This window comes from Somniosus microcephalus, chromosome 25 (genome assembly GCF_052327205.1).
Source record: "Somniosus microcephalus isolate GS21.2 chromosome 25, FLI_Smic_1.0, whole genome shotgun sequence".
NCBI classification, from domain to species: Eukaryota; Metazoa; Chordata; class Chondrichthyes; order Squaliformes; family Somniosidae; genus Somniosus; species Somniosus microcephalus.
The window spans coordinates 23,617,174-23,633,620 of record NC_141011.1 but is presented as its reverse complement, the minus strand read 5'-3'; the positions used below and the strand labels follow the sequence as shown (position 1 = coordinate 23,633,620).

The 16,447-nt window shown below is 44.9% G+C and overlaps 1 protein-coding gene across 2 annotated transcripts; it reads right to left on the bottom strand.

Annotated features, from left to right (window-relative positions):
• Positions 1-6,168: 6,168 nt before the first annotated feature.
• Positions 6,169-14,516, bottom strand: svbp (small vasohibin binding protein). Of its 2 annotated transcripts, none has more exons than XM_085966885.1 (3): positions 14,387-14,516; positions 12,798-12,914; positions 6,169-11,713 (listed from the first exon to the last, which is right to left on the bottom strand). In XM_085966885.1, exons 2-3 carry the CDS (start codon positions 12,909-12,911, stop codon positions 11,627-11,629), a joined length of 201 nt encoding a protein of 66 aa, XP_085823011.1. In that variant the 5' UTR covers positions 12,912-12,914; positions 14,387-14,516; the 3' UTR covers positions 6,169-11,626. The 2 variants fall into 2 exon arrangements, with proteins under 2 accessions (XP_085823011.1, XP_085823012.1); XM_085966886.1 differs by lacking the exon at positions 14,387-14,516 and adding an exon at positions 13,617-13,748.
• Between the last annotated feature and the right edge of the window lie 1,931 nt (positions 14,517-16,447).

Sequence of the window (16,447 nt, the reverse complement as noted above, 5' to 3'; positions counted from 1 at the left end):
CTATCGATCTCAGCCTTGAATATACTCAAAGACTCAGCATTCACAGCCCTCTGGGGTAGAGAATTCGAAAGATTCACAGCCCTCTGAGTGAAGAAATCCCTCCTCATCTCAGTCTTAAATGGCCGACCCCTTATCCTGAGACTATGCCCCCTAGTTCTAGACTCTCCAGCCAGGGGGAAACAACCTCTCAGCATCTACCCTGTCAATCCCCCTCAGAATCTTGTATGTTTCAATGAGATCACCTCTCATTCTTCTAAACTCCAGAGAGTATCGGCCCATTCTACACAATCTCTCATCATAGGACAGCCCGCTCATCCCAGGAATCAATCTAGTCAACCTTCGTTGCACCGCCTCCAAGGCAAGTATATCCTTCCTTAGATAAGGAGACAAAACTGCACAGTACTCCAGGTGTGGTCTCACCAGGAACCTATATAATTGCAGCAAGACGTCTTTACTCTTAACTATAAGAAATATCCCAAGACATTTCACAGGAAAACTGATGCTGAGCTAGGAAGGCAGAGATTGAGAAGGTTGACCAAAAGCTTTGTCGAAGAAATGGATTTTGGGAAGGTTTTTAAAAGGTGAAGAGAGGCAGAGGGCTTTAAAGAGGGAATGCCAGGGAGTCTGCGCAGCTGAAGACTCTCGCCAACTGTAGGGCAAAGAGAGGCCCGAGTCAGAGGAGTGGGACATTCAGGAGAGGATATGTGGCTGCAGAGACTGGTTGGAATAAGGCCATGGAGGGATTTATATAAAAGTTGATGAAGATTTTGTGTGACTAACCCTCCCCATAGCAGAAGAACCAGATTCAATCTCTGCTGAGTAAGCTGATCTCAGCTGGGGCAATAATTGGCCTCCATGTCTCTGGTCTCGGAAATGGTTTAAAAAAAAGTCAAGCAGGCTTCGTGCTTCTGATTGCTATCTAGTGACCTCTACAGGAAAATGTGTGTGTGACTGGTGAGGGCTGCATCAGGCTTAGCAATGAATCATAGAAATTCACGGCACTGAAGGAGGCCATTCGGCCCATCGTGTCTGTGCCGGCTGAAAAACAGCTATCCAACCTAATCCCACTTTCCACCTTCATATCCAAGTATTTTTTAAATGTGATGAGGGTTTCTGCCTCTCCCACCCTTTCAGGCAGTGAGTTCCAGACCCCCACCACCCTCTGGGTGAAAAAAGTTCTCCTCAACTCCCCTCTAATCCTTCTACCAATTACTTTAAATCTATGCCCCCTGGTTATTGACCTCTCTGCTAAGGAAAATAGGTCTTTCCTATCCACCCTATTTAGGCCCCTCATAACTTTATACACCTCAATCAAGTCTCACCTCAGCCTCCTCTGTTCCAAAGAAAACAACCCCAGCCTATCCAATCTTTCCTCATAGCCAAAATTCTCCAGCCTGCTGACACTCAGCTGTCAAGGCACACATAGGGGTAGATTTTCCCGAACCTGTCGGGAAGAAGGCGGGACTTCCCCTTTCGGGTTTTTGACCCGCCTACTTCGACGTCCGGCCAATCCGCGCGATTTTCCCTTGATTGACCTTGTTGAGCCCGCCCAGCGGGCTCAGCAGGCCAATTAAGGGCCACCCGACAACAGGTGACGTCACAGACTGCAATTTCATCTGTCAAGAGTTCTTGACAGATGAAATATCAGTGCTTCACAGCTGTTTGAAGCTGTGAAACACTGACACTCTGAGTTCTGACATGAGTCCTTCTACGCAGACTCAGTTAGAACTCTCACCGGCACTCAAAGCTGAAGGCTGTCACTTTTGACAGATCGCAGCCGTTCAGCTTTAAGTTCCGGCTGAGTGATGCGCTCCCGACAGCTACAGGAAGAAAGGCTGTTAAGGTAAGTACAGGTAAGTAAAAGTTCTTTACACACTTTAGACACACCAAACACACTTACCTTTACACTCATGCACCCATCACTCACCTGAGCGCCGACATCGCGACCCCTCCAACTCCTTCAACCCGACGGCCTGCCGCTCCAACCTGGCGTGGTTTGGAGCCGTCGGGAAACCCACACGAAACCCCTCAAAATGGGGATTAGGCTAAAAACTGCCTGTTAATTACCTGTTAACAGGCAGTTAATTGGCACTAATCCCTTCCCGCCTGGTTTCGGCGGGTCCCAGTGTGGGGCGGGTACCCGCCACCCCTGAAAGTTACGTGGGGCGGGGTTTTGGGCGGGACCTCCAAATTCGGGATTTCCCCCCCCCCCACACGCCTGAAACCCCGCCTGACGGCTCCCTGAAAATCTAGCCCATATAGAAGAATGGCCACTTGGGTAGCCGGCACCTGTGAGACTGTACTCCCAGCACAATTCAGCACATTCGGAGGAGAAGGGAAGAAAAACAAATACACAGCTCAAAGTAATAGGATAGACTTTAGTTCTTGCTTTCAAAGAAACCATTCCTATAAAATGGATCGCAATGTCAGTACACGTTTCCACAAATTGCTTCACCAATACGCATTAGTAGAGGTTCACTGCCTTTCAGCTGAAATCAATACTTCAATATTAATAATTGTACTTTCTAAAATTGCAGTACTCCAAGCGACCTAGTGTACAAATTATACTATCAAATCAATAAGAAGGATGGGGAGAAGGGATCGAACTTTTATGAGGTCTGTGTACTGCAGTGGGCTAGACACTAGTCTTTCACCTCAGGGACCTAGGATTAAATTCAGTCCAGTCTGATGGGGTGACCCTTCTGTCTGTTGGTTGTAAAATTGATAGGTTCAATGAGTTTGGCCAGTCTTAACCAAGTCCCTAGTGGGGATGGGTCCACAGTGCAAAACTATCCCACAGTCTAACATTCATTGGCAATGTCACTTATTGAAGCCACAGGATGGTTGGTGTGGGAAAGGGTAAACTATCAGATTTCCACAGTAGGGGCACTCTTCTAAGGAGAGTGCTGAAACAACTTGTTAGGGCAAAGTAGAGGGAGCTTTACACTGCGATTCAACTTTGTTCTAACTAACCTGGGAGTGTTTGATAATGGTACTGGGCACCTGAAGTGGAAAGTGTTCCATTCCCCAACACTAACATCCCTCACTTGATGCACACATATTTCATTAAAAAAAAAGTAAACAAATGTAGACCACACCTGGAGCACTGTGAGCAGTTCTGGGCACCACACCTTAGGAAGGATATATTGGCCTTGGAGGGAGTGCAGCGTAGGTTTACCAGAATGATACCTGGACTCCAAGGGTTAAATTACGAGGAGAGACTGCACAAACTAAGGTTGTATTCCCTGGAATTGAGAAGGTTAAGGGTGATTTGATTGAAGTTTTCAAGATATTACGGGGAACTGATAGGATAGAGAGAAACTATTTCCGCTGGTTGGGCAGTCTAGGACTAGGGGACATAGTCTAAAAATTAGAGCCAGACCTTTCAGGAGTGAAGTTAGGAAACACTTCTACACACAAAGGGTGGTAGAAGTTTGGAACTCTCTTCCGCAAACGGCAATTGATGCTAGATCAATTGTTAATTTTAAATCTGAGATTGACAGATTTTTGTTAACCAAAGGGATTAAAGGATACGGGGCAAAGGCGGGTATATGGAGTTAGGTCGCAGATCAGCCATGATCTCATTGAATGGCGGAATGGGCTCGAGGGGCTGAATGGCCTATTCCTGTTCCTGTGTTCCATCATAAGCAATAGAGCCTTCAAACATCACTCCCCTGCTCCTGGAACTCTCTCCCTACACCCCTCTGCTCTGCTCCCTCTCCTCCAACCTTCAAAAGCCTTCACAAAACCAAGCTCTTTAACCACTTCTTGGTCACCTCACTTAGCTCTAAGTCTTGCTTGGTATCTGTACTTCCTTCCCCCTGTAAAACAGTGCAGGACATTTTGCTGCATTAGAAGTGCTCTATAGCAGTGCGTTGTGGTTGCAGTTGATTGGTGAATGTTAGTCGTGGTTGATGGTGCCTTGTGGGTAAAGGTGATTGTGGTCGTGGGTGGTTTGAGGTTGCTGAGTAGAGAAGCTTAGAAACTAAATACATGGTGGAATTTAGTTTGTACAAACATCCATTAAAATAAAATCTCTCAGTAGCTCAAGTGTTAAATGCACTGCCCTACAGACCAGGAAAGTGTTCGGTTCAATTGTTGGGCTGTGCTGAATTAGTACAGCGGCATATAAACCAACAGGGGGGAAGGCGTTAATAGGCAATAGAATAATCAAGATTCAGGCAAACCAAGTAAAATGCCCAATAGCAAATCAGGGCACTGGTGAATCCCCATCAACAACACATTGCATTTATATAGTGCCTTTAACATAGTAAAAACATCCCAAGGCATTTCATAGGAGTGTTATCAGACAAAATACACCGAGCCACATAAAGAGATATTAGGACAGGTGACTGAAATCTTGGTCAATGAGGTAGGATTTAAGGAGCATCTTAGAGGAGAGAGTTAGAGGTGGAAAGGTTTAGGGAGGGAATTCCAGAGCTTAGGACCTAGACAGCTGAAGGCATGGTGGTGGAGCAATGAAAGTCGGGTATGCACAAGAGGCCAGAATTGGAGGAGTGCAGAGATCTCGGAGGACTGTAGGGCTGGACGAGGCTACAGAAATAGGGAAGGGCGAGGCCATGGACGGATCTGAACACAAGGATGAAAATGTTAAAATCAAGGGATTGGTGGATTGGGTGCCAATGTAGGTCAGAGATCACAGGGGTGATAGGTGAACGGGACTTGGCGCAAGTTAGGATAAGGGCAGCAGCGTTTTGGATAAGCTCAAATTTGAGGAGGGTGGAAAATGGGAGGCTGGCCTGGAGAGCACTGGAATAGTTGAGTCTGGAAGTAACAAAGGTATGGATGAGGGTTTCAGCAGGGGTGGAGATAGGCGCAGGCAGCCAAGATCAAAACCCAGGCATCAGAAATAGAGGAAAAGGCCATGGGAGGGAAAAACAAATCATAATACAGTACTAACCAATATATCCACAGGCATATTATACTTTACAAGGTTCACCATGAAATAGGGAAACACACGGAACATCGAGGGACAACAACTCATTGTTAATTATCCCCTAAAATGCCCACCCCCTAAACCTAGCTAGATTAGATTATGAGGGGCCAGAAACATGCTCACCAGTCCCAGTTAGAAAATAGAGGTTTTGAAGTCTGCGTTTTGGTCCTCTCAGGCGTCGTTTCCACGTGGTCAGCGGAACGCAGCGGGCTGTGACACACTCTTTTCTCCCTCGAGGTAATGGACACAGGCAGGCTGGATGTTAGCAGGCCTGGACGTCGGCGTGGAAAGAGACCAACTGTTTGACCATTTTCATATAGGTTTCCTCTTGGAGGGTCGCCGTCTTTTCGTCTCGTCAAATGGCCCAGGGTTTGTCGATGATCTCCCGATAGCTACCCAGGGTCTGGGCGCTGACTCGATCTTCCCTCTCGAACATCCAACTCGATCCTCTGAACCTCCTGATAGCTACCCCGGGTCTCCAATTATACTTCTCATCGAGGCCCTTATCTCCTGCCATATCAAGGTTAGTCTTTGTTTAACTTTTGGCGGGCTTGTAGCACAGAGGGGTAGTCATTGTGTTTAAAGTACTTTCGGGATGGCCGGTAACTGCCATCTCTGGTCTGGAATGACCTTGTATTGTCTTTAATGGGTCTTGATGTTCCCCTTTGAATTTGAAGCTGTTTCCCTTTGTCTGGATAAACATTTTGATGGCCTTTATCTACAGGCCGATCTGATTGGATCTGCATCCAATCCATATGTATGGGGTTCTGTCTGGTTTCGCATTCTCCGAAATTGCATTCCAGAACTTACTGTGGGCTGAATCCACAAAAGCTGTCTGTGGACTGCGGGAACCATTTTAATATGTCCCAAAAAGCTGGTCACGGGGTCTGGCGGCCATTTTGTGTGCCCCTTCTTCTGGGCTTCTTTTAAAACAGTCTTTAAAATTAAGGCCTTTTCTGCCAATAGACCCTTATAGGACAATGTTCAATTTTGCGAATCCTACATTACGGAGGTAGAAGTATGTAGTCTTGGTGATGGAGAGGATATGGGGTCAGATGCTCAGCTCAGGGTTAAATAGGACACTGAGATTGCAAACAGTCTGGTTTAGCCTCAGACAGTGATCAGGGAGGGGGATGGAGTTTGTGGCGAGACCAAAGACAACGGCGTCAATATGTTAGCGGCTGTTTAGCAGAGACAATAACTCAAAACACTTTGTAGGAACACTCCCAGGCAACTTTTATTTAGTATAGGCCCACAAAGAACCGTGACAATACCGTCTACAGAACTTTGTGTGAAGCTACTTAATGTGGTTATTATAAAAGTTACTGAATTATAGCAGGTTCAAGCTGGGTATCCAGCATCAGTATGTGTAAACAGTCAGATATTTCCTTCAGTGAATTAATTCATAAATACACCAGTTTTGTTTCATACAAAAATGAGAAACCAATCTCTTTGTGGCCTCAGCAAGTTTTTTGTCACATTGAACTCAATGCTTCTTGGACTAGGCATAGGTGTCAGCCTTGGCTCAGCGGTAGCAGTCTCGAGTCCCACCCCATAGACTTCAGCACATAATCTAGGCTGACACTCCAGTACAGTACTGAGGGAGTGCCATCTTTCAAATGAGATGTTAAAGTGAGGTCCCGTCTGCCCTCTCAGGTGAATGTAAAAGATCCTACTGCATAATTGGAAGAGCAGGGGAATTCTTCCCAGAGCCCTGGCCAATATTTATCGATCAACCAAGATCACAAAAACAGATTATCACATTGCTGTTTTGGGACCTTGCTGTGCGCAAATTGGCTGCCGCGTTTCCCTCCATTACAAGTGATTACACTTCAAAAGTACTTCATTGGCTGTAAAGTGCTTTGGGACGACCTGAGGTTGTGAAAGATGTTAAATAAATGCCAAGTTCTTTCTTTTAAATAGAAACAGAAAATGCTGGAAGGAAAGAGCTCATCCATTGGAGAAAGACCAGTTAATGTATCAGGTGGGACTCCTCACAAGAACTGTTCTGATCCAGGGTCCTACTTGAAATATTAACCTTTTTTCCCCTGCTTTGCTCCCTTCCTCACCTGAAGATGTTGACCTCATTCACTGAGGTATGCTGGCATTAACCCTCTGGCATCTCACTCAAGTGGCTATTTAGGCACGAGCCTCGCCAGCGAGTGGCAGCAGAGTCTTTGACTGCGGAGGACATTAAAGTCAAGCTCGGCGCGCGCACACTTCCAGCAGAAGTGGATGAATAGCAATCTGGAGTGGAAACCCTGGTTGAATTGCCCTTCCCTAACTCCAAAGCATTGCAGCTGATTGCAATATAGTTACTGCAGGAGAGTCTAGAACTAAGGGGCATAGTCTCAGGATAAGGGGTCGGCCATTTAGGACTGAGATGAGGAGGAATTTCTTCACTCAGAGGGTTGCGAATCTTTGGAATTCTCTACCCCAGAGGCTGTGGAGGCTCAGTCAATGAGTATATTCAAGACTGAGATCGACTGATGTTTGGGCACTAAGGGAATTAAGGGATATAGGGCGGGAAAGTGGAGTTGATGTAGATCAGCCGTGATCTCGAGGGGCCGTATGGCCTACTCCTGCTCCTATTTCTTATGTTTCTTATCACGGCCCCAGGAAGAAACCAGCTAACTCAACACTGAGTGAGGACCGACCACCACAGTCTGTATGGGACAGAGACAGACCTCACCTCAGAGCCATTGGGGAAGCAATCTACTGTTCTCTCTTCTACGCTGATCTTTAGTGTACTTCTTAGGACTATTTACACTAGTGGCTTTAAGCTCCAGACTAGCATCCTTTTGTGCAAAACCTGTGCATACATAAAGCCACAAGACCATTTTTGACCGCTTGTAACATAATGCCAAATTATAGACAACCAATGGACTATAATGTAACAGAATATGAGGTAGCGGTTGATCAGTGCATCACCAACATGATCCCATACATCTAATCAGCAAATACCAATTTCACTGATTTTGCATACCTGAAGGATTAATCATTTCAACAAGTCAGCAAAATATTGGTTGGCTGGCATTGCTCCAGGAAGAGGAGATCAGTCTGGAGGTCTATCCTCTACAAAGATTTGAGAGACATTAAGCAACAAAATAAAATTCAAACCATCATCGCCTCAGTTAAAGCTAAAGACTGAAAGAGGCCTGATTTTGCTCTTTGAAATAAGGGCAAAACATTTCAATTTGTCCCCGTTAGTGCTGACATCAAAGGGAAAGAAAGGACTTGCATTTATATACCGCGCGTTTCATGTCCCCAGGGCATCCCAAAGCACTTTACAGCCAACAAAGTACTTTTGAATTGTTGTAATGTAGGGAATAATTAAAGGGGAAAAGGAAAGACAGGGGTGGGGGAGGGGGGGGGTAGTTTCTGTTCAGAATATCCCTCACCCCATATTTAATTAATAAAAAGCATTAGAAATGTCAAACTTCCTGTACAAGACGTCAATCACCATTTTGGGCCTCCTCTCCACCAGGACAGCTCAGCTGCTGCTCAGTGCGCGCTGCACCCCTGCAGTAGTTTCAGCTCGAGAGCCATTGTAGAGCTGCCTGACTTCACTGCCAATCTTGCCAGTAGTGGGGGAGGGGGGGGGGCTCTGTTCCCATTAAAATAAATGAAGCTGCTCTGGGATGCAGGTGGCTCCTTCCTGTCAGTGATATCACTGGCATGGCTCCAGAATGAAGGAGGTCTGATGTGGGGGGGTTCCATTGGAGCAAGAAACAAGACTGGTTTAAATATAAAAGGGCCAGAGTTTCCGCTTTGGGTACAACCAGCGATCCAGGCGCAAATTGCGGCAGTTTTGAAAAGTTTTTATTCTCGAGTTTCCGCTCAAATAATTTGCATATATCACCAAACGCAAAATCTGCCACGAACCCGTGTAACTGTTTTTCAAAAATGTTTTTGCTTTAAACAATATTCCTCAATATATTTAAGAGTGGTAACCTGGGGCAGTTTGCTTAATACAGTTGAAAATGGGTTTATCACAAATAATAAGCATTTTCAATCATAGAGTCAATCCACCACCTGTGAGTAACCAGATTTTAAATAATTGGAAATGACTTAAAAAATATACAGGAGCATTTGCTAGTTATTGGGGTACAGTAGTCAGTTTCTTAATAAATTAGAAAAAAAAATTCAAAAGCTTTTAAAACATGCGTATTAGCGACCTTGCACTCAAAAGTTCCAGCTTAATTTTTAGAGTCTCCTTAAAGGCCGCAAACAAGCGCAATTAGCAGAAACTCCCAATGGTGATTAATTCATCCTGGGGGCATGGCCAGTTTTGTGGGCTTCCAGCATGATTTTTAAAAAAAACTAGCGCAAAAGATCGCGGAAACTCGATTTACGCTGAACGTAACTTATGCTTAAAATTCTGCGATCTTTTGCGCCGGTTACACTGATTTCGGAAAAAAACAGCTCAACCGAGCGGAAACTCTACCCCCAAATATTTTCATTATTTTTTTTTACATTGACATTGTGCAGTACTTTTAACAAAAAGTCCTACCCAAGACTTTCATTCCCCTTTAAAGTTCTACCTTTATGGTCATTTACAGTGGCAGCCATCTTGCCTCCCTCGGATTGTTACCACTACTTTCCCCAGGGAAGCTGAAATAACACAACGTATAAATTACAGTATAAAATGACAATAAATAATGAAACATATAAACACACATATATATAAATACACATTTTCTCAAAAGAAACCCAATGGGAAAGTACTTCCATTTGAAGAATGAAGACCCTACAAAAGTAGGTAATCTAACTTTCGTCATTGCTCCATTTTGCACTCAGTTCTGAACGGCACTCTCGGAGGATTCTGGACCTTTGCAGCTTACGTTTCTCCCGATCTATCCAGGAAAATTCCAGGGCATTTGTGCTGATCTCAACCCTCAATATTACAGGCGGGCCTCCTGACTACAGGAAACTTTTTTTTTATCCGGCACGGACGGGACCGACGTGGTGCCGGTTCATCAAAAATTCTGGATAACCGAACGCTATAGTAAAAGATACGGAGCTGAGAGCTCCGTATAAAGCAACAAACCCTGTTGCTTAGCAACAGCTTCAGAACAATGGGCACAAGTTGCAAGCGTCTCTGTAGCTTAGCAACAGCTGCAGCCACACCCTTGCACAGCAACAAATGGAGTAAAAAAAGTAATAAAAGTTACCTGAACCTACTCCTGAATTTTGCCAGTTAACCGACATTTCCGGTTATTTAGGGGCCGGTTAATTGAAAGTTTCCTGTACATTGCTCCATTACTCTGTCTAGAGCGACTAAGGATGGAAGGAGGACATTTCTGGCCTTCTCAATTGGGGCTTAAGTTAGAGAGTGAGTGATCCAACATCATCCCTGGAGGCCTGCAAGATATAGACATTTCAGGCTAGATGAAACTCCTGTATTCAAAACAGATCTACTAACAAAGGAAACGTTCAAATATTTAGGAAAGTAAGAAGATTGTTCCAAGGGCTCTTTAAAACTTATATAATGACCCATAAGGTGCACTTACACTGCAACTGGATTGGCACTTTAAAGCTGGAGAAGGAAGCCTCACTCTGCTTCGCTCTGGAGTCAGGCGTTGACTCCAGATTTATGTTAGTTTCCTAGCACTGGGTGCAAAGTGATGCTTCTCAACTCTTCTGGCTGACAGCAAAGCAAAACAAGTCTATAGTGGCTTGAAAGAAGGATAACGCTTATTGAAGACAAGTACAAAATAAGAGGACACAACTACAAACTTCACAAGACTCAAGCAAGGCCCGAGGTCAGAAAAAGCTCCCCCCCCGCCCTCAGGGGTGTGCACATTTGGAACAGACTCTTATAGAATGGAGTAGATTCAAGGGCCAACTTTAAGAGGGAACTGGATCGATAGCTGTTGAGGAGGAAGGGTTTTGTGGGTTACAGAGATATTATTAGCACTGCTTGATATTTTTCAGGGGAGGTGGGAGAAGGAATTTAGTGTTACTTATTGGAGGGGATCAACATGAAATGGTGCTGGTGGTTTAGGGTGGAGTCCATGATAGAATAATACATGGATTCTGGGTGCAGCAGGCTTGATGGTTCAAACGGCCTTTACTCGCTCCAGACTTTTGTATACAAGAGCAAATTTAAACACAAGAGTTGGTTGTGAGGATTGTGCTTCTCCACTCACTTCATAAAATGGTAGATGATTGGCATCCTTCGCATAGGGCAAGAGAAGCCGGGTCAGTATGAAGCTCTGTTTGATCTAGATTCAGGAGAGGACCGACAGCCCACCAGTACCTCACTCAATTGGCCATTCTTCAAGTATAGAAGGCTAATTCCTGCATGCAGGTTATTGCAGCTGAAGCCCTTCTGGTCTTTACCCAACATTGGCATGTGCATACTTTTCAGCGGGAGACACTGGACAGCAATCAGGAGTGGCAGCCCTGGCTGACTGCTGTCCCCGCTTTACAGTAACCGGAAACGTTTTAACTCGAGGGAAACAAAATAACTCAATGTGGTCCTATTCTGCTGACAAAAAGTTGTAATCTGAGACGAGTTATTTATTTTTATGCCTAACTCTGAGGTCTGCTTGCGAACAAAGAATAGGATCATTTTGTTTTTAATGCGTTATTCTTCGTGTGCATTTAGTGTTAAAAAAAGCTGCCTGTTCTGGGCTGTGGAGCGTCAGGTAGTCAGTGCTGTTCTCATTCGCTCTGCGATTGCATCTGCTTGCAGAAAGCCTCAAACTGTTGTTGTTCCAGCTCCGTCATCACTTTGTTCAAAGCGTAGATCTGTTGGGGGGGAGGTGGAGACAGCACAAAGTTCAGCTCCGTACCAATGAAAAGATGTAAGCAATGTAGTCATAGGCAGATAAGAGTAAATTCAGAAACCCTGCACTCCTAGTGACTATCTTAGAGATAGGGACAGTGCGGCGCCAATTCACACTACCTGCACGCCTGTCAAGTAAGGCTCTCCATTGGGAGCAAAGGATTGCTAAAGAAACAAACCCTTTGTAGATTTATGTATGCAGAGGTTTTCAAACTGGGGTTCTTGGACACTAGAGAGAACTGGATGGAGACTTCCCAAACTCATTTCACATTAAGACCCTTACAGCCAGCAGACAGGAGAGACTTTCATCCCATCAGACAGAGCACTGCTATTTCTTAAGATCTCACAATTCATTTTGACTGAGGTAACACTAATCTTGCTTGGGGCTCCAAAAATGGCAATAGGTTAAAAAAACATACACACACACACACGTACGTCTCAAAAAGGGTAAGAAAATGCCATTTTCCAAGAATTTTTAAAATAAATATATATGTCACAAGTGTATTTAATTTTGCCTTCATACCGACACTACTGTGCTGTGAAGCGGTTTCCAAAGTGACACAAAAATGGCAATGTAACTCTTATCTGACTCAGAAGCGCATTGGGTCTGAGACCCTCCTCCTTGGAGAGGTTGTCTCACTCCACTTGGGCTTGACATTGCATATGAATTCACTGTGGTATCAATCCAGGTTTAAAGGGTATTTGTTGGACCACTTGGAAACTTTGCAATCTAATGGTCAATCTTTTTTTAATATTCTGAGAAAGCCCTTCAAAATTTACTGACTGGGAGAAGACTTCTCTACTGACTGTGAGAGGATGATTCCAGTCAGGCAGTGTAAATCAGGTACTCTGTAGCTACCAGTTGTGGACCAATAGTACAGGATAACCGCTAGCAAAAGACTGTAATTCAATCTTAGGTTCAGATAACAAACAAAAACTACTTGATCTCTACTTGTAGTTTTGAACGTCACCAGATCCTCATCGGTCGGCCTCTTGCTTTGTAATTCACTGAGTGCTGAATCAGCAAATCAGCCTTGTATCATATACCTCAGCTCGCTGCCTCTGTTTGAGTTCTTGTAAAGCAGATTTCTGTTTGGCTTTGTCGCCTCGGTAGGCTGGCTCCTTTGGCTTCGGCTTCTCCTTACGACAGGATGGTTCCATCTCCTGCAAAAAAGAACAATTTGAAGGGACAGATAGAGTTGATCTGAACGCAGTTTGAAATGGAATGTCACGAACACTCTCTATCTGAAACAGAGTTATCACTGGGCTTACATTGTGTATAATAACAACGTATATTTAGATCCAAAATTACAAATTGTTCTCCTCCCTTGACAGCAATGGCTTCTTACAGTGATACAATGGCCCAGAAATTAGGTTCGGGGGCTTGCCGCGCGTGCAAGCCCCCGATGTGCACTTACCCGGCGCGCCGACAGCTGAAGCCTGGGCCTGCTTGGAATTCCTGTCACTGGCCCGATTCAGATGTCGGCGCGCTGTGCTTGCCTGATCCAGCGGCGTAGTTAGTTCGATGTGCCGGCTGGGATCAGGTGAGCACTGGGCAGCCAATCAGGGGAGGGAAAACTTCATTCATGAGTTTGATAGTAAGAACTGTCAAACTCATGAAAACTACGGGCGCCCAAAACGCTACTTAAACTTTAAATAAAATTTTAAAAAACATCCCACTAATTAAATGAACTATAAATAACTTTAAAAAAAACTATTTTAAACAATTATTCAAATTAAAATTTTTTTTTAATTTTTTTATTTTTTTTAAATCGGGTCTAAAAATACACTTACCTTACTGTAAAGTCCTTAAAAACAATAAAGCTGTGGAATTTTTTAAATAATTTTAAATAATAGACCACTTACCTTAAAGAATCAAGTCCTTACGTCTCCTTTTTACATTTCTAAAAAGTTGAGGCCCTTTACACACGGGCAAACCTGTAAAAAAGAAGGAAGTTCAACGCGTGCGCGCAGAGTCCTGCACGCACGCGTTGGACCTCTGAACCCCTTGGAGGAAATGCTGGTTTCCCACGCATGCTGTGCATGCTGAAATCCGGCACTTCCAACGGGCCCACGCGTGAGTACCCCCGTCCGTACTCACACATTGGGACCGGAATTACTGGGCCAATATCATGGGCGACTGTCACCCTGTGTGAACGTCGCACAAGTAGCCATTGTTGATGTGCGAGGTTAGGCAACAAGTGTTCACAAGCTATTTGGCTGTTGGCATTGTAGCCAAGCCAAGGGTTACTGCCCTGCTCCAAGAAACACACACAGGCATTTTCACTGGATAGTGATGAGGAGTGTGAACCTTGGCTGTTTTTTCTCTCTCTCACTAATCCAGGGCCACTGAAGTCAATTGTAAAGACCACTTCTGTCTGGGACCAGCATGACTGGTCAGGAATCAAGGCTGGAAGCTGGGGCACCTTCTCCCCTAAATGGCCCACCGACCCAGGCTGGGAGCTCGAACTCCTTCACTGAGTCATTTAACATTGACAGGAGCTGCAATTTATATTCAAAAAAAGCCACAGCCGGCATCTGAATTAAATCGCCCGCTGGGCAATTAACGGGCTTCGGTACTGAAACAAAACGTTACACACGCTCCCTTAAAAGTGGCTGGGGCCACTTTGACTCACCGCAGGCCGAGTTAAAACCGCAGCGACAAATCAGGCGGAACCCGAGGCCGCCGCCGCTTGTCCCCAGCAGCCGCCGGAGCGAATTCCTGCACGGACGGCTCTGGGTTCGTCCCTCAAACCGCTCCGGGCGGCCTGGTTGCCATGGAGACGGAGCCACAGCACAAGGGGTGTGCGCAGGTGAATGGCCCAGAGATGGCAGGCGCCTCAGCAACTGCAGAAGGGAAGGTAGAGTCCTGCGGGATAACAACAGAAAAAGCCGGAAAAACTCAGCAGGCCAGGCAACATCCGTGGAGAGAAAAAAGAGTCAACTCTTCGGGTCAAACCCTTTGTCAAGAGTGGAAAAGCTCAGGAAATGAAATAGATTAAAAGGTCGGGCTGGGAGAGAACAAAAGAGTTTTTCCAGCATTTTTTTGTTGTTATTTCGGATTTCCAGCATCTGCAGTATTTTGCTATGGTACTGGAGTCCTGTGGGATTCTCTTTCAAAGAAGGGACAAAGGGCTTGAGCAAGGCTGCATTTTCAAAGAAACCGCGTGGAAAATGTAAATCTGAAAAAAAATTAGATTAAATTCTGAAAGTGGGACAAAGGACCACAGCTTCAAACTGGCACAAGGTAAATTTAGGTCTGAGGAGTAAATTATTTCCATTCAATTTCCCCGCTCCTTGAAAGCGCTGATTTAGGTCGGGTAGTGTGACCATCCGAATCCGGGGACACGCAGGGTGGCAGCTTAGCAAAGTAGCCAGGACGCGTCTCAAGAAAACTGGCATGACAACTTTGTTGCTTCTGCTAGTGGAATACGCGTAGAGCTTAACCTCCATCAATCATCGCGCAGTCAACGATAATGTGGATATAACGAGTGTTATAATTAACCAAGTCCCGTATGCCCATCGCCCCTGTGCTCGCTGACCTACATTGGCTCCTGGTTAAGTGACGCCTCGATTTTAAAATTCTCATTCTTGTTTTCAAATCCCTTCATGGCCTCGCCCCTTCCTATCTCTGTATCCTACAACCCTCTGAGACATCTGCGCTCCTCCAATTCTGCCCTCTTGAGCACCTCTGAGTTTAATCTCTCCACCATTGGTGGCCGTGCCTTCTGTTGCCTGGGCCCTGAGCTCAGGAATTCCCTGCCTAAACCTCTCCGCCTCACTACCTCTCTTTCCTCCTTTAAGACGCTCCTTAAAACCTACCTCTTTGACCAAGCTTTTGGTCATCTGCCCTAATTTCTCATGTGGCTCGGTGTCAATTTTTTTTGGTCTTATAACACTCCTATGAAACACCCTGGGACGTTTTACTACATTAAAGGCACTATATAAATACAAGTTGTTGTTGTTGTCGTCAAATGAGAATGAACAGAAATGACGTTTGCCACCTACTGACGCATTATAAAACTACAACCAAAATAATTTTTTATATAGTTTGTATAGTAATACAAAAAACATGACTCTTAATTTTCACAGTTCCCCAAAAATGTCGAGGAGACGGAAATAGAGACAAAAAACTCTCCCCTAAACACACACAAGAAACTGTGCTCGCAGTATTCCTGATGCTGGTAGCACTACAGAAGCTCGCTGGATTAATAGAGGAGCAAGGAACAATCTAGAGTGGAACTTCTGAACTGGAATAGGGCTAACTTCAATGGGATGCGAAAGGATCTAGCCAGGGTAAAATGGAACCAAAGACTGACAGGAAAAACTGTAACGGAGCAATGGGTGATTTTTAAGGAGGAGATGTTCCAAGTACAGGCTAGGTACATACCAACAAGAAGGAAGGGTAAGGGAACCAAAGCAAGGTCTCCTTGGATGACGAGGGAGATAGAGAAGATGATGAAACAAAAAAAGAGGATGTATGATGCATGTCAGGTGAATTCTTCAAGGGAGAACCAGACCAAATACAATAAGTTGAGAGGGGATGTGAAGATGAAAATAAGATTGGCAAAGAGCGACTATGAGAGTAGAATGGCGGTTAACATAAAAGAGAACCCAAAAATCTTCTACTGGTATGTAAACAGTAAGCAGGTAGTAAGAGGCGGGGTGGGGCCTATTCGAGACAAAGAAGGTGATAT